Below are 25071 nucleotides of genomic sequence, written 5' to 3'. Positions count from 1 at the left end.
CACAAGTGTGGGGCAGGACCTTTCTCTAGAGAGAAAGGGAACTCCCGGCTTAAACCTTCCATTTCCTTTTGCTGGGATCCGTCAGAACCAATTTTTTAGGTTTTAAAGACGTGGTAAGGTTTAATTTGTAGATGATGGTGACTCTCTGTTATTCTTTGCCATTATTATTTGATATTGAACTGAGTACTGTAAACAAGATTTTCTCTCTCTTGCTGCAGGTTGATCTTTATGTCTTCTTATTCCCCAATGCGCTTAAAAAAAAAAAAAAAGTACATTTTTGTCTTCCTTTCAGTTTCTCAGGGAAAACAGTATTTTTCTCTCTAAATCAGGAAGAAGATCTCCCTGCCTGAATCAGCTGTCATCAGCCTCTGGCTTCGTCACTTACCAAGCCTTGAAAAAGCTACATTACATCTTTTAGACCAGCTAGTTTCCATTCAGTTGAATTCACTGGAAGAAGTGGCCTGTGTCATAAAAGATTCATTACTGGTATGTGCAGGATGTAGTACATTTGATACTGCTCTTTCATCCTTCAGAAGTTCAGAGAGTTTTCAAATACATCAGTGTATTTGAGGGAAATGGCTGTCATGTGGCATATAACTTGCTAATGCAAAGGTAAATTTTGAGTCTTGCAAACGTTACTAAATTTTTAGCTTTCACACTGAATTGGTAGAAGAGAAAAAAGGTTCCATCCAGTGATGAAGAATGGATGGAGACAAGAATCTGACTGTTGGGGGTGCTGAGTGCCTGCCCTCTGTCTTAAAAAATTATAAACTTTGGCCAGGAAGGATTTGAATCTGTTTTTACTTCAATCTCTGTGCCCTTGGGAGTTTAATAGTTTAAACAATTGAAATTCCTTGTATATTATTTTATTATGGACTGCTTAGTTACTTGGTTTTGTTTGCAAACCTGAACAAAATTCTTAACACAAAACATTACTTAAACTGCAATTAAAGTTTGTTTTCAAATGCTGTGTTACTCAGTGCACCAAAAATCTTTCCTATGAGAAATATGACACAATACCTTTTCAAACATAATGGGCTAGTTTGCAACACTAAATGTAAACATAATTGTTAATTACAGTGTGAAATAGTATGTGTTATGCACTTAAATTATATATTTCATAAAATAGATATAAAAAAATGGCCTGTAATGTCTTAATTTCAACCTATAAAATTGCTTGAAGACTATGTATTTTAGATTGGAAAAGAATGGTATCTTTAAATATTCTTCCTTTTTAATTGAATCTGCAAATTTCTGTTTTAGGATCCATCCTAATACTTGCAAATCTTGTAAATGCTTGGCATCTACAGTACTTCACATGTCATCTGGGGATCTAGGTATTCCAAAAGACAAGGCTATATACAAGGCCTGTGCCTAATTTTTCTGTATTGGATACACTGAATTGAATACAGTGTATGGTACCACATGTGGCTAAGGAACAAACCAAAATCTAGGTTATGTATAAAAAGAAGTAAAATCTTTGTTTTAATTAGTGGTTTATTATTGTTTATTAACGATGTTATTTACCTTGTCTTCACATCCTGATCCCTGAAAAGAATGGAACATTACTGTGCTTAGGTTGTCCTTCCTTGCCCCTGCTCCAAAGACTTTGTGCTTTCAAGATAAGATATCCACAGAGTGGAAAGGCCAGTGCAGCAGCTTTGAATGCTGGTTTAGAGAGGACATCCTGTGGAGAAGGAGTGGAATGAATGGAGACATAAAGAAAAGAGCAGTTGGAAGATGGATAGTGCTGATTGATAGGCATTAATAAGAGGGAGGGTGCATAAATGGAAGATGGAATACAAATTAAAAACAATAGGATGAGCAGCTTCAGAGAGGCGTTTGAATATTTATTTAGGAATATGGGTATGGATATTTTGGCAGTTGGATTATAGTATTTGTAGGATGTGACCTCTGTTTGCTTTATGGATATGGTAATAAAAAGTGAAATCATGAGACAAAACTTGATTTATAAATTTTTTTTTGTTTGGAAGAAAACCTCTAGAGTACAAATAGGCAGAAATATGTTAGTGATTTGATCATAGTGTACAATAAGAAAGAAACGTCAATAAATTATTTCATAATAATTGCATTAGCATAGTCATTTATCTAAATAAAATACCTTGATACAGTAACCAAACTGTACATAAACCTTATAGAGATCCATAGTAAACTGCTAGAGATAGTTGTAAACCACTGCACTTCTATTATGAAAGAAACTTGATATGCGATACTCATGTATTTTAATTCCAAGAGTAATTGTAGTGTGATAGTGTATATGGTGTGCTATTAAGTTTGTGGGTTTGGGGCTAAACTGGAATTAATATTGGAAATTCTGTAGTTATTCAGAAGTAATAAAAACAAGTGAAGTGACCATCACAAATGGTCTTTTAGCTTCTTCAGAATTTGGTCAGTGAGTGGATGTCTTCCTTTCTGAAGTAACTTTAAGGTTTGTATGTGTGCGTTAACAACTGCAATGTAAATAAATACACATATTAGAATTTTATGTTTTACCAGAAATGCATAGGTATGTATATAAACACCAGATCTTTAAAGCACATGTATGTACAAAGAGATGTGAATGAATCTGTGTCAATTATAGTTTATGTTCAGTTCTTAGATAGCTTTCCAAAGTAGTTTTATTTCTTTCAAAGTTGTGTTACAAAAGTGCAAGATGTTGAGAGGGTTTAAAATTTTGCAGCTTCTCCATTATAAACCATCTATTATTGCTGCGTTTTATTTTTCCTGCCTGTCAGCTTTCCCAAGTCCAACCCAGCATCAAAATTGTGTCGCGCTCTGCAGTTGAAGCTCTAGCTGTGCGGTCTCCCTTTTTGTTATTTTCGCTACAGCATTACAGAGGAAATACAGTTTTAGTGGGTGTTATGGTGACTCCTACTTTTGCTGACAGGTACCAAGCTGGAGACTGCGCTGGTTCCCATGCCCTTGTGTTGCCCTCTTGTTGTGCCTTATCCCCAAGGTTTGAGTCTAGCTGGATCCACACTCACCTTTCACTGGGAGCTGTGCCAATGGCATTAAGGAGGGAGAAAGGAAGAAGGATAGAGAGGGAAAATTAGAAGTTTTTTTTTCTTGTTGTAATGCACTCCAGCTAAGTTACAATTAGTTCCCTCAGTATTGCGTGTCTTCAAAACCTGTGCTGTTATGGTAAAATTTTTGAAATAGTGTACAGTAATTTATTCATAATATAGATGAATTCAGGAGCTTTTAAAACCTCTGTTAAAAAGATATTTGTGCTTTCTAAATAACCATGTGATTCAAAATAAAAATGCATTTGGCACTTAGTATTAAGTGACACTTATTTTTAATTGGTAAATATAAAATTCAGGAATGCAGGTAAATATATAATGTGGAAATACAGATAACATTTGAAATACAGCAGTGTAGTAGTTTCTTAAAGCTAGACGCGTTTAACTGTAGAAGTGTTGTGTGCAATTAATTGCATTTGAATCTGGAAGTCAAGAGAACTGGTATTTATGGTATTGCCACCTCAGATCTGTTGCAGTGTGATCCTGGGCACAATTTGTTTACCAATGTTTACTCTTACTTGCGGTTATTAGAGAGCATTCTATGATGTGAATAAAACACAGTATACAATTATTAGTGTATTCCTCTTTGTGCCATTTCCTTGCATCCTGTTGATACAAAGTATTTTTATTATGTCTTTATTCAGTTCTGGCTTTGTATTATAAATTAGTTGTTTAGGCTTCTTCTTTATGATAATACAGATACAAAAGTAGTGTAGTTCTACAGAACTTGTGTATGTAATACTTTATGTTACAGTATATTTTTCCTATTTTATTTCTTTCAAAAATCCCTGTGTTTTTGTGTGTGTGGTGGTTTTTTTTTTTTTCCTGAAGAGACACAAATTCTCAAAATAGGTAATCATGATACCACACATGCAGTTCCAGCTCCCTGTGTTTGGCTCTTTTTGATTTAGTGTGTGTTGTGCCATATGTATTGTGCATGTTTTAAAAGTGGTGGAACAAGCTCCTGGTAGACAGTATGTTTGCTTTGCTGAGCTTTCTGTGAAAAATAATGCATAGTTGCAGAAAAGATTATTAAAATGTAAAATGCCTTTTCATTTTCCAAAAAATGGGATAATGTCAACAACATTGAAAAAACTGTGGGAATCCCTCCTGAAATTGATAATCCCTCCCAAACTCCAGAATTGCTCCTGGCCACAGCAGAATTGTGCTACCTGCCCTAGTCCTGCTACACAACAGGCGCATCTTCAGATTGCCTTGGAGGCTTTTGCACTATAATAGCATTCTTACTTTGAGTGCTTGCAAATTAATTCCATGCAGTCCATTGATCAAACTCTTGTGGAATTAGGTAACAGTGGTGGGGTTGGGGATTTTTTTTTTGTTTTCCCTTTTAAAACCAGTGATTAAATTCATATTGATTTCAGTAGTTAGCTTAAATACTAGGAGCTATTAATTGTGGTTTCCTGCAGTGGGTGCTGTAGGTTGCTGCTGCCTGCCAGGAAAGGGTGGAGGGTTTTTCATTGTTGCATACAGCACATTTATTTTGCTCTTGTTCAAAAGAACCAGTATTTGATCTTGATATGTGTGGCAATGTGTTGATGGACACTTTCTAGTTTATAGTCAACCTGTCTTAAGCAACAGTGGGTTGGTTTGTCATCATAGAAGTATGTGTGCAAAGGTAGGCAGAGTTTCTGACAAGACAGTGGAGAAATGGCTGAACTCAACCATTTATCCCACAGGACTGAAAAACCTACTTCTTTCCACTGTTTTCACAAAATTGCAGAATGGTTGGGGTTGGAAGGCACCTCTGGAGATCGTCCAGTCCAAGTTTTCCTTTTTTTTTTAAAAAAAAGAAAAAGAAAAAGAGGCGAACGTGTCGGTTTTGTCTCGGCCAGCCAGCTTTTTTTCTTCTTCTAGCAGCGGAAGTTTGGAGACCAGCCTTGCACCAAGCTGCTTCCTGTTCTTCACACCTCCAAAACGCCGGCTGTAAATACTCTCGAACACTAGATGGCATACATTCAACAGGACAATCTAGCTGCAGCCATGTGACAAAGAAAAAGTGTAAAACAGGAAAATGAGGTGCCGCCTAATATTTCCAGCATGGCAAAGACAACTGTGAGAAACAAAGAGCTTTTCTAGATAGTTTGTATTCAAGGTTGTCTCTTTATTTTCTGAGATTATCATATAGGGATTGTATATAGTAAAGTCCTCATTCTGCCTGTGTGCAAGTTAAGAGGAAAAAATTCTCTTCTGTTTGGTACTTTTTAGCTTGAAACAAATGCATAAAAGTTTTCTTTGGAATAGTTAAAGCTCTTAGAATAAATGCCATTTATAAATGCTATTTCTTCCATGCATCCTGAAGTTTATAGAATGTGTTCTACTAAACGTGCATTACTCTAGATTGTTTAAGAAATGTATTCGTATCAAATTTTCAGGTGCTAACTTCAGAAACACAAAGCTTGACTTTGTGTTTTAGCTTAGGCAGATATAATTTGGGGAATGTGTTAGTAGTTTTTTATTCTTGTTGTTCTATAAAAGGCTAATAAATCTTAGAATTTAAGAATATGGGATTAGAAAGTAGTGTGTTTACTAGTGCATATTTAATATAACAACTTTTGTAAAACAGCCTTTTGTGTTGTAGCATGATAAAAATCTTCCCTAGTTAAAAAAACCCAACATTTTGATGCACTGAGAAATTTAGCTTGTTCTAGCAACTCTGAAATTCACAGAAGATAATACTGTGAAAAAATGTCTTGGACCAAAATGCGTGCGGTAATGTTAAAGACAAAGGTGATAAAATAAATTCAATTTCTGGAATTTAATTTTGAAAATGTAGCAAGAATCTCAAAGCATATCCACAAGGGATTGTCTGTGAAGAGGAGAGAAAAGTGTTTTGTAAATCTGCTCCCTGTCTCTTGCCTCCAGCAATCGCATGCAGCAGCCTGTTCATTCTATCTGCCACCTTTAGTATTTTTAGTGATCGTTGTCATAAACAATTTGGGATCCCAGGTGTTTGCATTTATCAGCTGTTTAGTCTGCTTGGTATCTCTGTGGATCTCCTTCCATGACTTTGACATAATTATTTTGAAGAAACTAATCCTGAGAAAATCCGAAGGTTTAGTAAGAGTTGATCTGAAATTTACAGTTTAATAATTGCAGTGTAATAGCATCCGTGAGTTAAGATGTAAATTATATAGTGGCAGTTGAGTTGTTTCTTATTAATGACTAATTTTCTTTCATTTGTTTATCAACAGCCACAAGCAGCAAGCCATCCTGCCATTTTCAGAATTGTTAATGAAATTTTCAAGTAAGTTTTGAAATTAATAGTGGGAAGTGTTTCAAATGATCAGTTTAAACTGCGGTTTTCTTCACAAGAAGAAACAGTATTGTAATCTGGGCTGTATTATAATTTCAGGATGTCTTTTTCTTTAGATGTATGCCTTAGTGTCCCTTTCTGTGTAATATACTACAAATAATGAAAAATGTTAAAAATCTTGTGAACTTTACATAGAAGTTACATTATAATATAATGATACAGTTGACTACATTGTATTTTAGCCTTTAAAAATTATCTTTTTTTTTTTTATTTCAGTAGAGATTTGTGGTTGAAATATGATTTTGAGATGTAAAATATAAATGCTGAAATGGCTTGGCCCATGCTAGCATGAAGATGGAATTTAGCTAAAACTTTTGCAGTTACCAGTCTAGTCTCCTTTTCATTATGTTAATAGTCTTCAGGATTAATATCAGATACACTCTTAATGGTACTAAACAATTAATCTGCCTGTTAATAATGAGTTTGGTTTTGAATGCATTAAGATTATTTTGAAGCAATAGGTATTGTTTACCACATGGGGGCTTCCAGAACATTGTACTCAGTTTTCAGTAGCTTTTTCTCTTCACTTCACCGGACTTATTATTTTATCGTTCTTTGTAAGTAGACCTACTGCCAGGGTTATTAGTTATTAGTATTACAGTTTCGATATAACAATAATGTATTTAGTGACTGACATTCTTTGTTCATCAAGTGTTTTCCTTCTTGAGAAAAAAGGGCTCCCAGGTGCAAGTGTTTGGGAACACCTGTGTGTCTGCATCCCTGCCTTTGCTGTACGAAGTGTAGGCTGCTGTACAGTGAGAGTGCAACCACCCAGCAGCTATTGCCACAGCAGTCCTTTCTGCTGCTGTGGTCCAGTGTCTGAGCACAGCCAGCATTTTCTGAACAGCTGAGACCAGTTGCTTTCCCAAAGCAAAATGCATTTGAAAACTGATGTGACTTCAACAGACCTGTACTAATGTCTTAGGCTGGAGGCTGTATGTTGTGATGGTATAGGGAGACAAAATTTGTTCAAGCTTCTTGGCTTATTTAGGCCATGGTATATAAAATATTTTCTAAAAATGACCTGAGACTACATAACTCTTTTGCACACTTTCGGTTTGGTAGAAATGGATGCGATGCCGTTTCTCAGATAATGCAGAACTTTGTCCAGCAGAGTATTTCCTAATAAAACTTTGCACTTGTATTAACGCTCCAAATTGTCTTAGAAATTCATCATGTTTTCCTGTTGCTCAGCCTTCGTTTCTGCTCCCTTGTTTGCTTGCCATTGTTTCTACTTAATATGCTTGTTCCTTTACATTGTTGATAAACAATGTTAAACCCTTAGTATGTTTTAAAAATACTATGTTTCAGGTCCTCTTGGTTTTAAGTGAAACTGTACATGTTAGCTGGCTTTTGCAGACCATTTGGTTTCTGCAGCTATGTGTTCATTTTTGTTGTATTTCTCTGACATCCTTCCAACTTGAAGTGGTATGCAGGCACTAAGATACTATTCCAGATGTAGTCACATGTGAGACTTTAGAGAGCTGCTGATGAGGAACTTGTACTTCATTGCTTGGAAACTGTGTTATGTTTCTACACCTGTCAGAAAACTTTTATTTTGGGGGTTAATATTCTTTTATAAGTACAGATCTAAGCACTGTGTCTCTTTCAGAAAAAACTTTTCCTGCTATTTGCATACTCTTTATTGAGGTTGATTGTGCTAAATTGTTTTATCTCAGGGATATTAACTTGGATTTTTATTTCCCAAGTAGAAGCTTATTTTGTTGCCAAGTGTGGCTATCCACAAATCCACACACCTAGACCATTTCCAGTTTCTGTGTACTATTTCTTGTGTTTATATTACTGATTATATGTGCCTGTAGTTTTGTGTCATTTCTCTGCTACAGTAATGTGTTAGCCGTTCTTATCTTTTAGATCATTACGGAAAGAACAAACCAATTCTCTAATAAAAAAATGTATCTCTCAGTGGCAGCTTACTTTTAACATTTTTTTTCCCTCCTTACTATTACATGTGTTTCAAATAAGAGATGAAAATGACACTTTGCTGCCCATGTGTTTTTCTGCACCATTTGCTGAAGGTTACATTATGCCCTATGGAAGGCCAGTTAAAGCGTTCACCTTCCTGAACCTCCAGCATGGATTTTATGATGTCACTATTGAAAGCACATTGGAATGCGTTCGTCCCTAATTAAATCTGTAGCAATTACTGATCTAAAGTATGCCTTTGGTATACGCTGATTTCTGTTTGTGCTTCAGATTCATTGCTTAATGATCACTAAGGAGTCATAGCGCCTGAACAGCAGCTGTATTTTTTAAGTTCTGTCGTCTTATGTAATTTTTAAATATGTAGCTTTTAAATTTGATCAGCTTTTGTTTGTTTTTTCCCCTGTCTCCAGTAGGAGTGTTATATTTAACAGTTTAAGTCAGGTTGTTTTTCTGGGGAGTTTGTTCTGTTTTGTTTTTTTTTCCCTCCAGTTACACATCCCAGGAGATTGTACTAGATTGTACTTTCTCTCTAATTTGAGATGGCCTGTGGGATGGAGTCCCGCAAAGAACTAAAGTATGCTTAACTGTAGGCATGGGAATAGTTGCTCTGAACCCAGTAAGATTGTGCAAATGCCAAATTTGCCTAATAAAATTGTGGTAGTCTCTTTTTAATTTTACACCTTCCCCCCTCATAGGTAGGGTAAATTATGTGTGTCTGTATATACTTACTAAATCTAGTTTATTTGTAGAAGTTGCATATGTTGGGTTTTTTTTTAAATAAAAATTAAATTTGTAAAGCCTGCAAAATTAGTATTTCTATTGGTTTTCCACACTGGCATAATAAGCTCAGACACAAGTTGAATCTACAGCATACAAAGAATGTACCTTTTTCAATTAACAGTGGTGTCATGGGCAGACTAATTATCTGATCTGTCATAATCTAACTTTTCAATGCTTAGGAATGTACTGCTGGAAACTGATGGAACTCCAGAAGTTTTGACCGTAATACAGGTGTTTACACAGCTCTTCCTTCAGGCTCATCAGAATGAAAACAAGGAGGTTAGTCAAGATCTGTTTCTTAATGTTACTTTTCAGTAAAAAGATAAAAAATTTCACAAGAAAAGAGCATTCTGCTGTTAAGAATGGTGACTAAATATAATGAGCTGAATAATAGCATCTCTCTACAGCTGTATATACATGCAAAAGTTCAATTCAAACATTTGCACCTGTGAATAAAATTATAGTGTGGAACCAATATGTAAGAGCAATTTACCTGACTTTACCCTGGAGTAATCCTGCAACCTAAACTGATTTTCACAGGGCAGTTGCCCTGGTGCTGAAGTTTCTGCCTGTATAATGAACATGATCATGGTCATCCACCTTTGATAGAAAGGATGAAAAATTTTAGCTGCATTTTTCTTCTGCAGTAGCATGGTTTGTGATAATAAATGAAACATAATAACTCTGAATAGTCATATTTGTCTGTTCAAAAGGTGAAAGACTCAGAATATGTACTAGTTTCAGTTTCTGATCTTCAACAGTGGCTTCTCAGAAATTTTTCCTCAGTCTAAAGCTTCAGATTTCCCAGCTTAGTGCCTCTTATTCTCTGCAGATTTTGATACACTGAATTAAGTGTAATTAATTTTGTATGTATTAATTTAAACAAGAGCAGCATCTTTTTCTCATTTTGAAATTTCAAAATGGAGATATCAAGAAGTCTTGTCTTGTTTATAGGTTGCAAACTTCTTTTCAGGTTCCCGAATCACACTGTCATTTCACATGCTGACCATTTTGATTGTTTGTTTAATTCCTATTCATATGATGTAAGTTTGGAATGTATCTTATAATTTAATAGCTTTCACTTTAGACTTGAGAAAATTTCCAGTTCCTTTGATTTTTGCATGGTTTTGGGGAGATGGTAGTTAAGAGAATTCTGGAACTTCTTAGAACTTGTGACATTCTGGCCTTAATTAGCAGTGTGATTGAATCTGTCTTCTAGCTTCAGGCGATATGAATTAAGGATGAAACTACAGCTGTCTTGCTTAATATATAGGTGCTGTGCATGTTAATTTTATGCCACCCTGGCTACCTGTCAGCAGCACACTGTGTAGCCCCAGGTGGGCGGTGACTGTGTGGAGAACGCAAGTAAAGATTCCACACCCATCAGACACTCAAGAGCTAACACTGTTGTGCAGGTGATGCATTTGCTTCAGGGTGAAAGTCCTTCACCTGCTGGCATTGCGACATGGACTATCGCCCACTTTTTTGAAAGGGATTTATATCCCTCTAAAGTTAAGCTTCCTGTATTTAATTTGTATACAGTTTAATTCATGGGCTCTAATTAAGGTATATCTTCAATATTAGAACTTAAGAACCCTTGTTTCACCATTTATGAATCAATCATAAAGTTAACTAACAGTTGGCAAGCAAAAATGCAGGCACAGACTGCTTCCTAAACTTTGTTTAAATCAGATAATGTTTTTTTTGTCATACCAATATTGCATATATTCATAAGGCACCCATCTTTGTGGTATCTGGATGCCCTTGACAGGACATAATGTGCCTCATTAGCATTTCACAGGGGAATGGTAAAACCATTAATGACAGAGGATGAAGAGGGTTCTGTCTGGGTCATCTGATACCTTAGGAATGTATAGTAGAGTTAATTGAAAAAAAGGCTAGGCAAACAGATGTATCCACAAAATTTTCAAAAGAACCAGGTTATGTCTGTCAGCTGCACAGGTTTGCAAGGTAGGAAGAGAATGATTTTCTATTGCAATGTGGCAGTTGTCAGAAATAGCTGTCTTCTCTAATAACTTTGTAGACTATTTAGAGAGAACAAGGCTTGGCAGGAAAAAAGCTGAAGAGTGTGAAAAAACAGTGCTACGGGGTTTTGGGAGACTGAAAAATGCATAATTGGAGTATGGGGTTTAAACCTACTTAGGAAAAAAGACCATTTGTGTTTTCAATGAATAAGAAATTTAAGAGTGGGTGTACTGAGATCACTGTTGGAATAATCTTTTCCATGTTTTGTACAAGCAGATCTCCTTCAAGTTTGTGATGGTAGTGAAAGCTGACCTAAGGATATTTGGGTCACATTACTTGTAAATTTATGAACTTAGAGTTCATGGTTTTGTTTGATGGAAATTATAAGTTCCTCCAGGATTATTTTCTCTTTATCATTTCAGAATTGTCATTGTTTTCACCTGGGAATTTTGTTTCAAATTGCTGGATAAATATTTTAAGCCAGTATTCAACTTTTATTTCCTGTTATGCACCATGGCAATTATTATAACCAGCCACATCCAAACTCGTCCTGTCTCTTTGTACCTTGTTTTGCACTTTGTGATGGCTTTTGTAAGGAAAGAACTGCCTAAAATACTACGTTTGTGTGATTGGAAGCAAACATTTTTTGCTTTGCATAAACAGTATGCTGAAAACTGGTTTTCACTTACTTTACAATACTGTTTTCATACATAACTCATGCTGTGGGTTGTCTTGGCTACTACTGACTGTGTCAAGGACTGCTTTTTCATGGGGGTTTTTGGTGCAAGCTAATTGGCTGCATGCATACTTTAGTATAGGGATTATTAATTTTTAATTAACCTAATTCCACTTGACAGGTAGACTTTTAGAGTCTTACCATACCAGTGATGCATAGACTGTCTCAGAATACCGTATATGTTAGTGTGCTGTAATTTGAATTAACCGTTGTTTACAGAACAAAAAAATGAGTAGAGAGAGAATGTGTCATTCTGTTTGTAAGATGCATGCATGTGTATCTCAAAAGAAATGAGTTAGTAAGTATGGTCTTCATTTGATTTAGAAATTTATCACATTTTATAGTCTGTATTCCCAGTCTATGTTTCAACAGATGATCTATTTGCTAAATAATTTCTTATTCCTAAAGAAAGGAGATAGAAGAGTTCTAAGGTCATTCGTATGGAGACTTGAAGATGGAAATGACAGAATCATAGAGTAGTTGAGGTTGGACGGGCCCTCTGGAGGTCATCTTGTCCAACCCCCCAGTTCAAGCAGGGCCACCTAGAACCAGTTGCCCAGGACCATGTCCAATTGTCTTTTGAATATCTCCAAGGACCGAGACTTTACTCTCTGGGCAACCTGTTCCAGTGCTCAGTCACCCTCACAGGAAAAAAAAAAAAAGTGTCTTCTGAAACTCACACAGAACCTCCTGTGTTTCTGTTTGTGCCCATTGCCTCTAGTCCTGTTACTGGGTGCCACTGAAGAGGTCCTAGCTTCATCTTCTTTGCAGCCTCCCTTCAAGTATTCAGATACATTGATAAGATCCCCCTTGAGCCTTCTCTCCTCTAGGCTCTCAGCCTTTCCTCATAGGAGAGATGCTCCAGTCCCTTAATTATCCTTGTGGCCCTTTGTTGAACTCTCTGCTATATGTCCATCTCTCCCTAGTACTGAGGAGCTTAGAACCGGACATAGTACTCCAGGTTTGGCTGCTGGAGTGGCTGCTCACCACTGCTGCGGAGAGTGACCTGCTGGCAATCCTCTGCCTAACACAGCTCAAGATACCATTCACTGCTTTTGCAGCAAAGGCACATTGTTGGCTCACATTCGACTTGGTGTCCACCACGACCCCCAGGTCTGTTTCTGCAAAACTGCTTTCCAGCTGGTTGGGTCCCAGCATGTACTGGTGGCTGGCATTGTTCCTTCCCAGCTGCAGGACTTCATACGTTCTCCTTGTTAAACTTCATGAGGTTCCTGTCAGCCCATTTCTCCAGACTGTCCCTCTGGATGGCAGCACGACCCACTAGCATATCAGCCACTTCTCTCAGTTTTGTGTCATCAGCAAACTTGCTGAGGGTACGCTGCCTCATCATCCAGATCATTAATGAAGATGTTAAACAGGAGTGGACCGGATATGGACCCCTGGGTTATACTCATAGTTACTGGCCTCTAGCTAGACTTCGTGTCAATGATCACCGCCCTCTGGTGATCCACCTCAAAGGGGGTTCATACTGCACTTGCGCATGCATGCTACACATTACATGTGACTGTAGTAGATGTTTGCAGAACAAAAAGATTAAAGGGATGCTGCTGCTAGTCTCAATTATACAAACAGCAATGTTCTCAGTATACAGATCACATGTACCCAGATAAACAGAGGACAAGTCTGTTACCTATGAGTACTCTACCTCTTAGAATCAGATTCTAAGAGTTTTAGGTTTACATTTTTGAACATAAAGCAATAATCTACATAACACCCTCAGATTCTGTAGCTGTTACTTGTTTCTAGTTTAATATGATCTGTGAACTTGTTTACACTGGAAAATGAAATTAAATAAATTAGTGTCTCTTTTAACCTCTGAATATTGAGTGAAGACTTTTGTGATTATGGTGAAAAAGCCTAAGAATATTAAGGTGTAATTTTCTTCATACTCTGAATCTTTTTTAATGCGTGTATTTTAAAATTCCATAAACAATTACTTTTTCTAAGCAAACTTTTCCTAAATATCCTCCCCTCTTTCTTTATGCAAAATCCTAAAATTAAGTGTAGAGTTACTTTTGTGTTCTCTTGCTTCAGTCTGTATTACTACCTTATGTGAAATTGTTCATGGTGGGTTCATTTTGTAAACTGAACAGAAAGCTCTTAAAATAATGATTTTGTATCTTAGCATAGATTTCCACTGAAGGCCTACTTCCCTTGCCATCATCAGCCTCTTGTAACAGCTTTACTCAGACGTCCTCTTGGTAAGTTTCTTCAGGAAATATTTGCAGCATTAGCCAACCTGCATGATCTGTATACGTCCTAAAATAACTTTAAAAAGGATGAAGACAAAATTTTGCCATTTCCTAAATAGGGTGTGTTGACTTAGCAATCTTCATAATATTATTTTAGTGTATTTCTTTGCAGAAACATCTCATTCTTATGTAACAATAATACAGATGTAACTTTAAAGAAAACTAAAACAGAAGTTAACAACAAAGAAAGAGTGCATAATTTTGTAGGAATGAAGACAAGTTACCGAGATTGTAAAAAACCTAAATATTTTTATCTTATAAAGTTATTGTCATTAAGAAAAATTTCATATGTATATTACAAGAAATAGCCTTGCCATTTGTCTCTGAAGCTTGAATTCTGCTGATCTTTTAGATTGCAAGCCTTATATTTTTTTTCCGGTTTTGTGTTTCTATAGATCAAGAAACCACTGCTCAGTATGGTACAGTCTTTCATGAGCAATAATTTCAGCTCATTACAATCAGTTACTCCACTGATTATGTATTAATATTGAGGTAGCATTTACACAAGGGTATACCAGCCTCATTCGAATATTCCTAGCTGTACTTCCTCACATGGCTTTGTCAATTAATTGTTCTAAGAAACACAGTAATAGCTATTGTTGAAAATTAGGAAATTTTAAAATGAAATTTTAAATGCTTTGTGACTACCGAATCAAGTTGCACAAATTTTAATGCTAGCTTAATATGTTTAATTTCACTGTTCAGTTCTAGTTGTGCAGACTAGACTTTAAGAGTTTTATTTTCATCCGCCCTCAGAGCTGCCAACTACACGCTGGTCTCAACACTTGAAATGCATTTCGGATACGCTCAAAGCATTAGTAGAAGATACGAACATTAGGTAAGCAGTATTATATTTTCTAGCTTTTTGTCCTTTGTGTATATTACTTTGCAAAAAGTCATGTCATTTGAAGTCTTCAGTGGCTACAGTTCATCGTTTTCTTATTCTCTAAATAGAACTTTGTTTTAAAGAATAGGACTTAGATTACGAAGAACTTGAACTTTGGAGCACGCACACACCTGACCAATAAGCCTCTGAGTAAAATAAATCATGTTGTTCATTTAATTTCAGCAAATAGTTAGCTGTATAACAGAAATGCTTACTTGTCTACTCTCCCATTTCTCCCCCAAAACTTAAAAAAAATTATTCTGGATTGAATAATAAGACAACTCTTCCAACCAGAAAAGCAGCTAGTATTAGAAAGAGCCTGTTGTGAGCGGTACTGTTTTAAGAAGGGCATTGTATTGGCTTTCTGCAGGCTTGTGCAAACATCCAAATTTAAAACTTCTTGATTTTTTTTTTCCATAAAAATATGACTGCTAGACTGCAGTATTATTGTTTGTTCTGTTGCTCTTTGAGCTGACACCCACGTTTCTGACCTGTTGTTACCCTTAGTCTTTTTTGTCCAAGTAGTTGCTATAATGACTGATAGTGTTTGTCTGCATGAATTCTGCCTTGGTAGTAGATGCTCTAGGACTATATGAAAAGAATGAAAAAAGATACATCTCTATCTGTTGCTGCCCTGTAATTCTTTCTTATCAAGTGTGTGATGAGACCTGACTCATCTAGAGCTTGGATATGAGTCTGCTTAGGTCTGCTCCAAGAGTGAACTTTCCAAAGAGTATTGAACAGCTTTTAAATTCAAAGAAACCAATTTCACCTTGATTTAAAAACTGAAATATTTCAATAGAGACATGGAATGCCTAGGCCAGATTGATTTGCAAAACAAGTTACCCAGCTGTCCCCCCTGTGTCCTGGAAGGCAGATACTTGCATCCATGCTTGGTTTCAGTTAACTCATGGAGGCTTTAATTTTTGTTGAGTGGCAGAAAAAAGCTTTTTGCTGTTCCCTCTGAGGCTGGGCTGTCTGCTGCCAGCTTCTCACTTTCTGTATGAGCTGCATTTCAGTGCTATATCTCGCCTGTTCATCCCTGATGTCTATCAAACCTCTCCGCCCTTGGAGCGTGACCAGTAGCAGACCCTGGCTTCTTAAAGAAACACGTAACTCAAACTTAGAACAAACAAATAAAACAAATACCGTCAATCATAATGTGTTACAATAATAGAAGCATGTCTGTTCTTCTTTTGTTGCCTAGCCCTTTCTTGGCTTATATTGTTTTTTTTCCCCCTTTGCTTTGATAGTACACTAGTTTGAATAGTATTCTAGAATATCCTCTTACTTCCTTTAGAACTCATGCAATAATTATGTTTTCTACCAAACTACTCTCAGTTACAAAGAAAATGGATCTGGCCTAAGGTTTTAAATACTAATATCTATGAGGAAACGGCATTCAGTTTTCTTTTATTGCTTCATTCCTGATGCTGCATCCTTTCTACTCTATATGATTAACAGAGGAGCAAAAATACAACTATACAATGTATCCTCTTGCTTCTTAAAGTGTTTTTCAATGGTTTTACTTCACACCAATTGTAAGTATTACAGCAACGTGCTTTCTGTGTACTTCTAATCAATAGATTGCTTCTATGCCATTTTTTATTATATGTAGTCAAGTCAATGAACAGTAAATATTATGTGACGTTTTAACCAGAAATCAACCGATGTACATTTTGCAGGGAAAGGTCCCAGGAAAAGTGAAGGGCCACTTTTGGTAATGACAGTGGAGCAGTTGACATAGGTGCCGCTACAGAGCAGGCAGAAACAGCAATGGGGAAAGAAATGGAGGGTACGTGACTCCAAACCAGGCACTGTGATGGTACTGGATTTATGTTGAGTTGTAAGTGCAGTGGTGCCTAGGCTCTCCAGGCAAGAAGTAAATTCTATTCTGCTGTTCCTGTTAAAATTAGTTTAATGCTTAAAGTTTAGGGAGCTGTATTTAGCCTTTGAGCTATGCACACTTCCAGTCGTAAATACTGTCAATATTATCCTAAGTATAGTTATCTGTTCTCAGTAATTAACATTTAATTAAATTTCATCTTCAGTTGTACATGACTGGGTTTTAGAGCTAGCCTATCCACTTACATTGTCACAGCATGGAGTTATGGTCAGATAAGTAGATTATTTTGTTGAAAGGAGGGCTGTTGTCCTAGGTCACCATCACATTTGTTTTTTCAAAGGTATTTAACGTTGCATTTCCAAATTCTAGTATCTTCAAAGGCTTTACCAGTGCTTGATCCTGTTCCTTTAGTTAAGGAATTTTAGTCTCAGATTTTGTCACACACCTCTAGTTTCCTGCAGGCTGAGCCATGCTACTGCCCCTCCAAAAGCTCTGGAATATCAACGACAGTGGCTCTTGTAGCAGTCTCCTCGGTACTCTATTTTCTTTCTAAGATTTTGTGTCCACCTCTTATGTCTGATGTCAGTGATCATGCTTATCCATAAATACTGCTGTACCTAGGGATGGGATTTTAAGACCCTGAGATTCTGTGGTATATAGACAATATCATTTACAGGATCGATAATTTCTGGGACACCTGTAGACAATGTCAGCCACCAGCATCCTCCAGACATAGAACACTATCTGCACACATCATACTTTCATCCATAAAACTGTGCCTCCCACTTCTTCAGAAAGTCTTAAAGATAAATCAGTTTATTCCAAGTATGACCTTGTCACATTCCCCAGCTGACATGATGGTCTCAGATAACTTCATCAACACCTGAAATTTCTAAGATCTCTTGGAGTTTCCTGGGAAGGGTGCCACAGCAGCTCTTGGAGTCCCCAGGAATAACACATAAGAAAAAATTCTTCAAGCTTTTGCCAAACTTAATAATTGTTCCTGATTCTTAATCTTCTTCCAGCTGTCTTTCTGTCTGTCTTTACTTCCACACTCAGTTTGACTTTTTGCTTTGGAGACACCTACCATTAGTTTGCATCTCTCCATTATTTCTCTTTTCTTTAGTCTTATCTTAACTTTAGAAGAGTACCTGTGAGAAAGTGAAGAGATGAGCCTTACTTTTTCTTACTGCAGTAACCCAGTTGTAAATACCTTAAAATTTTTCATTAAAGAGGACGTGAATTTTAAGAGTCAGCAGATGAATATCCTTAAAAACTTTACATGTAAGTGTAATTTCGCATGAATACCAAAAAATGTGTTCCTCATGAATTACCAAAAACTAGAAAATAACCTGGAAAACATGAGAGAGAAACTGGAAGACAATATACGGCAACAGTATGTTAGAATACGATATCTGACACATGATTTAAAGTTTTGAAAATCCTTAAACTGGAGAGTATAAATGATAAGGTTTAATTTATGATGTATATTTTAATACACAGTGTTTTGCCACAGTTTATTAGAAACTGGTGTTATGGACAGTCTGTTCTACTGACAAAGTTAAGCGATAGTAGCACTGGGTGTCTCACTTGATCGTGATGTAGATAATAGAGTAGTACATAGCTGTATGCTTAGCAGGTAAGGCATTATTTGTTGAAGAGTAGTTTAACGATTTTTATCTTCATGTCAGTACTTAAGTCATGTGCAGTTTACTTAAGACATTTAAAAATGTTAAATAACAAGAAATACTTAGTTGTATCTTTGTTATTTTCCAGTTCTTTTGCTGACCTTTTTGAAATCTGGTTTTTGGTTGCTCGTTTTGGAGAATGGCTGGATATTGCAGCAGAACAATTACTGAAGGCCTCTGTAGAACCAGATGCTCTGCTGTGGCTGCTGGCATTTTACCACTGTCCTCAGAATGAAAATCAACAAAGGACTCAAACAATGGTGGGTAATGTGATAGTAAGCAGCAATTAGCAGTCAATAGTCTGCTTATAACATATTGCTATAAAACAAATAGTGCATACCAGAAAAATTAAAGGTCTACACTGGAGAAGGTATTGGCTTTACAAGGTCTCCTGGGAATTGTGTTGCAGTGGAGAAGTTGAAAGGTAATTATTGTGGCTTTTCTTGGTGACATTTAGAAAACATTTTTCCTCTTTTTAAAGTATATTATGTAGATCAGCACCTTCTTGGCTTTCTTTTGGATATCTTGGATGCTTTTAATCACAAGTAAAACTGCTCTAGGAATGGTATTTTTTAAATCACTGTGTGGCAGAATTCATCATTCCTGTGTTACGCCATCTTCTGAGAAGGAAACCCAAGAGAAATCACAACCGCAGACGAAGCAATAAATGTACTTATCAGACACAGCCCTGAATCCTAACCTTGCCCATCTATTCTGTTCTCTCTTACGTATCTTTACTGATTTTTGGCATGTATGAGATTGTAACAAGTATGTTATATTCCCACGTGCTATGTTTCTAACAGAAGGACACAGTGTTCCGACCTCACACACTGTACCGCATGCAGAGTGCTGTGTGTCTGTGTATGCATGCAAATACATGAAAGCCTTTAATTTAGACCTATTATGCAAGTTTGAACTAGCCCAAGCAATCTGGTCTACAAAGCCCAGACTGAAAATCTGGCTGCAGCATCTCTAGTTTCCCTTAATTCAAAAATGGATTCTGTTTGATATAAAGATGCAGCTCAGTACACCACGCTAGTAAAACAGCATGCTTTTTTACATCTAATGGTCAATGTACAACAGTGTGTTCTGCAATATTTTATTTCCTTCCCTTCCCTTCTCACCATCCAGATGGCACTACAAATACAAGCTCGCATCCCATTTTTTTTTTTTTCTCTTTAATTTCTTATAGTCAAGGAGTTGGGGTGGGATGTTGGCTGAGCAGAGTTAGGTTAGAGCTACAGTGAAGTAAGGAAACCAAGGTTGGTTTTAGAATGCAGTTTTGGGAAAGAAGGTGATACCTAAACAGTAAACATGAGTGAATGAAACTGAAGGGCTATAAGTGCAGATCTATGTATGGAACATTGTTCTAACTCCAGCACCACAGAATGAAATCACTTTGTCCCATACATAGAATCATCTCCCCGTGTGTCCCCTATTCCATTAGTTTGTTATTCTGTCATAACTTGTGACAAACTTCAGTGAGAAAAAAGCTGTTCCACTGATAGCCCACACAGTTACTTGTCTGTTCCCAGAGGTCTAATATTTCAGTTCATTATGATTCTTTTCTTTAGTTACTTCAAGTAAGACTGTTTTTTTCTCCACAGGTCAGGCTACTTCAGAAGCATTCCCACAGTTCATGCAAAGCTTCTGCCCTTAGTTAGATATTTGCTTTTTCTTTTAATTTGTACTTTGGCAGGTTAGCTCTCAGCTTTCAAGTGGAGTGGCTTTCTCCTCAAGTCCTGCACCTTTCACCAGTTGAGGATTAAGATGGGATGGGAAATTCTGGCAGATGGCAAGCTGAAGGACTTTTAATTCAACATATTTTTGTGTGGAAAGGCATGCACTCATGACTTAAGATTTTGTCTTCCTGCTGTTTACTTTAGGTAGCATCTTTTATATCAGCAAGATTGGAATACATAATGCTAAAATTATTTAAAGAAGAAAAAGGCCACTTTTGCAGTTCACTAGACTTAACTCATATGTTCACGACTGAATATTCTGCTCCTCAATATTTACTCATTTGTTGGAGTCCTTTCATACGTTTAGACTCTGAAACATTGGAGGAACAAAGCTTGGAGGTTGGTCATAGTAACTTTGGCACTGAGTCTCCTAGGGTATTTGAGCTCATAGAGCAGAGCCTTCTGCTGTCAATCTCCAGCCTGTGGCACGTGGGATCGAGGCACACCAAGAATAGGATGCCCAAAGGGATAAAGAAACTTGAAGAATTCCAGTTACCTTTCTTTAAGTTCTGGTATTATTTGTTGCCTGACAATATATGTTGTGGACATAATTCAAGAATTTTCAGACTTTTCAGACTATTTTATGTGGCATTGTTATTAGGGCAGGGATGAGAAAAGCAAGATCAGGTAAATGACTGAAACAAATTGTCCTAATGAACATGGTTGAGAAACGTGTGTCCTTTTCTTTGGGTCTGCAGTGATATATTTTTCCATTGTTTCTCCACTTACTCATTTGGGGTTTTTTCTACCAGTTTGTTTGGTTTATTTTTAATATAGTGAACAGAATTATTGTTAGGATTTTTTGCAATAGTTGCTTATAGTTCTTTTTTCATTGTGTAGGTGCCAAAATCTTCTGTTTTCTACTCCCAGTAAAAATCAGCTTTTATTGGCTAACTCAAAAGGTAAAACCATAAGTTGCAAACAACACAGGAAGAAGGAAAAAACTACATTCTTACCAGAACATTTTATCAGCTGAGGTCAGGTTGCATGGGGATTTAATTGATTTGTGCAGCAATACTGAAATGAGCCCTTGAGGAACCTCTGTTCTTTTTCCCACAATGCAAAAATCTGACCATGTTCTGCTGAGGGACTTTCTCCATTTCCTTTTATTATTAAAAAAGGTCAAATCCTGGCTTGATGCCCTGCCTGCTCTAGTTTGTAAGACCAAAGAAAGTTAAAAAATCCATTCTGTCCACTTCTGTGTGTGTGAATCAGTATAAAAGAAATGTGTACAGCCCTTCCTTCCCTGTTCTCCCTGCTGCTTAAATTCGAGCTCTTTTCATGTTTGGGTAGTTTCTGCCAAGGATTCAGTTTCCTGTTAGTGAATAAATCCAAAGGAAAAATACCATAAGGTATGACCTTTACTCTTCTCTGATCTTGTGTCCTTTGAAATTGTTTTCTGCAGGTAGAAGCTCAAGCAGTCTACAGTCATCTAACGATGCTCTTCAGCTGTACGGTTCTTTCCGTCAAAGATCTGGAGGCTGCTGTACACACTGTAATGGGTATAGACCAATGTTGTAACCAGCATCTTATAATACATCTTCTTACCAACTTTTTGCTCTTTTCTTCTGGTGGACAAATGATTGCCCAGGAATTTATTTACCATGTGAGCGTTTCTTCCTTTTTTTCAGTTTTTAAGTAAAATATAATTTTTTTTACTGTTTTGGATTCAAGTTCCTACATCTTAATAAAGAAAATACATAACACGGAATTAAAGAAGATCATGACTAGGGTAACTATACCTAACCTGCTACATATCTATTTCAGCTGCAGTCAAAATATTTTCCTTCTTGACACTTCTTGGCAAGATCTCACTGAAAAGGTTGTTGTCCTGACTATACAGCTGCAGAAATAGTTGGAGTAGTAGCTTGCAGTTAAGGGATACCTACAGTTCATTTACACCTGCCATAGATAGCATGCACAAACATTTTGCTTTTCCCAGTTATGCATTGCTCCCTTAATTATCCAGCTGCTGCAGAGATGATGGAACTGTCTTCTCTCTGTTTTCCGTCATGTAAAACAGCCAGTTACTAAGTGTTAGCATTGATGAGGCATAAGCTCGGTGCTTTAGCAAAGCCTGAGAGGAAAATGGTGTAATAATTGAAAGAACAAAAGAACAAAGAGCTGAAAGAATGTCACTTAGTGTGTGAAAAAAGCTGAAGAGGAGTAAAATGTTGGAAGCACGCAACAATATCTTGCTATTGTTGGTGAAAACCTTCGGGTATATTCATGCAAACAGTATAATGTGTTTATGTCTCTCAAGATAAATAGTGCTATTTCAGGATGAGATTAGGAATTTATTTCTCTCTAACTATAAAACTATACTCTTTTAAGAAGTACAAGTCTCCTGTGCCAGCAGGTCTTGGGCCAGTGCGTGGTTTTAGCACTTCAGAAGTTTTTCCTTTCAGCAGCAGTGTATAGGGCATATGAAGTCTGATTTCATGACACAGGGAACGGGAAAACTATTTTGGTGGTTATTCTTTCTGGCTGACTAAACAGACATAACATTTTTCTGTTTAAGAAGGGCTAAGCTATTTCTAGCATTTTAGGTTTAAGTTCACAAATGATGAATTTCTTCTTGGCATAAGAAAGTATGATGAAATTGAGGGGGCTGTATGTATTTTTACAGTCTATTGATTTTAGTATTTCTGTTCTAAGGAGTACGGCTGTTGAGCAGTGATACTGTAATATACTAGTCTGCTGCTTTAAAGCTCTTCAGGTAGACCAAAGGCAATTTTTTGTTTCTTTAGAGAAAGCAATATAACTAACTTCCAAAACTCTGAGTACGTCCCCAGTGCCGGGTGGTCATGAGCTGTCATAGGCCAGAGTATGTCAGTCTCTGATTAATTTTCACTGTATCTGTGTAATCATTAATGTGTAGCTAGGCTCTCCATGTGATTTGAGAAGGCCTGAAGACAATATATGAAAAGCAGAATGGTGTGAAACCAAACTGGGATGCATGGCAGTGGGTTTGGTTAGCGTAGCAAACTTTGGGGTTAAGACAGCAGAGATAACATGGAGTAAAGTCCCTCCTGATCTGCAAGAATTGCAATTTAGGGTCTTTTCCTGGTACTTTGCCATCTTTTGGGCGGGTGGAGGTGTGTTTATTTTTACTCTGGAAAGCTTTACACAATTGAACTGTGTACCTAAACCCACCCAAAACCCTCATGTGCTTTTAGTTGTTTTCTAAGGAGATGACTTCTGGGTGGTTACACTGTCTGTTCATTTGTGTTTCCTTTTAAAACTTTTTGACATCTTGATTTGTTTCACTTAAATTTGAAAGAACAGTAAAAATCTCTAAGTTTCTCAGTTCCACCAAGACGTATGAAAAGAGGCACCTTGGGTGAAGTTGCTTTTGAACTTAGAGCATGTCACATGTTCAGTGGTGAGGGACAAATCTGTGGTGTTGTTGCAAATATTAATGGAGACTTCTTAGTCCTTAGCAAAAAAATTGCATTATTTCCCTTCTTTTCTGTTTCCTTTCAGATTACTGAGGCAACTGATACACGCAAAGAAGTTTGTAGTCTTCTTATCCGTACTGCATACAGAATTAAACATAATGGAGAAGAAAACCAAAAGACTGTGAAGCTGCTGAATGAACTTGTTCAAAAACTAACATCGAAAGTCTAGACGTTTAATGTCATCTATTTATCAAGCCAACAGATCAGATCTTTATCCAGGTGTCGGACTTTAAGTAACACCTTGCACCACAGGTTATCAAGGGTAGAAAAATATGTACTTAAGGATATCCTGCAACTTTGTATTCCCTCATATATATTTGAAAATAATCCTTTGTTTGGAAATGTTAACCTTTTAGAACGTAACATTAAATATTTAAGATGGTTGAAAATTTTGTTCTGAGCACCATCTTTAACAAGAGACCTATGTCATTTAAAGCAGTTTACTCATCTCCTTGTTTTTTAGCTGGCTGAGGATCAGATTTTCTCCCAAATTACACATGGCTTTATTAGCAAATTGTACGCCGTTGCTTGGTTGGTAAGTTGTTCCTAAAATGTTTTGTTCTATAATTCTGCTTTTATGAAACTAACGATGATCTCAAGTGAGAGTTAGTGATTCATGGTGAATGCACTCAGTGTTCTCAGGAAATGAACAATGTTTCCTGAACTCCTTAGTTCTTTTTGAAAATGTTTCCAAAATAAAACTCCTCTCAGATTTGCTAATTGATTTATTTCTTTTTTTCTGTACTGCAGCTTTCACAGGCCAGTGTTCTCTGCAAAGTACTATATGAATAGCTGTAGCTGGTCTCTGTCAACAGATGCATTGCAGGTAGAATGTTGTTTGCAGTACAGCTCATTTTCAGTGTGCCATGAGTGATGCTATTGTTCATTCATTTAAGAAATCTTTTTTTCATGCAGACAAAACAGGGCAAGCACAACATAGGCATAAGGAAATTTTCCAGTTTGAGGGCCAAATTTCCTAAAGAGACCATATAGTTGCAACTCATCTCTTTCCTTTTTGTGTCCAAAGGTAGTTTGCTTGCTTCTTCATTTAGGTTATTTGTCTCATGCAAAGAGGACAGTGAGCAATGGCTTACTGTTTTACCATTAGGATAGTATTTGTCCCAAGAAGTTTTGTGAACCTGTTTATAGCTTAACTAGAAAAATAACCATGGAGAATAGTAATGACAGGGGATCTTAACTCTTTTCAGTAATTTGTTCTCATATATTACCTAGCTTTAATGTCAACACTTGTGCTATGTTCAAAGATGCTACTTGGGATATTATTCTTGCATATAAAATCAGAACGATTTGTCTTAAATTAACACAGCTTTCTGAATGTAGCATTTGT

The 25071-nt window shown here is 36.7% G+C and overlaps 1 protein-coding gene across 1 annotated transcript in view; it reads left to right on the top strand.

The window, feature by feature from the left end:
* The window catches only part of FANCC (FA complementation group C), an 83880-nt gene extending 59590 nt beyond the window's left edge, over positions 1 to 24290 (top strand). The window contains exons 8-15 of the mRNA XM_074569532.1: positions 330 to 486; positions 6257 to 6309; positions 9285 to 9384; positions 13974 to 14049; positions 14857 to 14938; positions 18609 to 18780; positions 21668 to 21868; positions 23749 to 24290. Of these exons, the coding sequence (XP_074425633.1) occupies positions 330 to 486; positions 6257 to 6309; positions 9285 to 9384; positions 13974 to 14049; positions 14857 to 14938; positions 18609 to 18780; positions 21668 to 21868; positions 23749 to 23892 (985 nt within the window). The 3' untranslated portion in view covers positions 23893 to 24290. The remainder of the gene's footprint in view (positions 1 to 329; positions 487 to 6256; positions 6310 to 9284; positions 9385 to 13973; positions 14050 to 14856; positions 14939 to 18608; positions 18781 to 21667; positions 21869 to 23748) is intronic.
* The last annotated feature ends 781 nt before the right edge of the window (positions 24291 to 25071 follow it).

The sequence above is a fragment of the Larus michahellis genome, chromosome Z (assembly GCF_964199755.1).
Source record: "Larus michahellis chromosome Z, bLarMic1.1, whole genome shotgun sequence".
Classification (NCBI taxonomy): domain Eukaryota; kingdom Metazoa; phylum Chordata; class Aves; order Charadriiformes; family Laridae; genus Larus; species Larus michahellis.
This window is presented reverse-complemented; position numbering and strand designations above follow the sequence as displayed.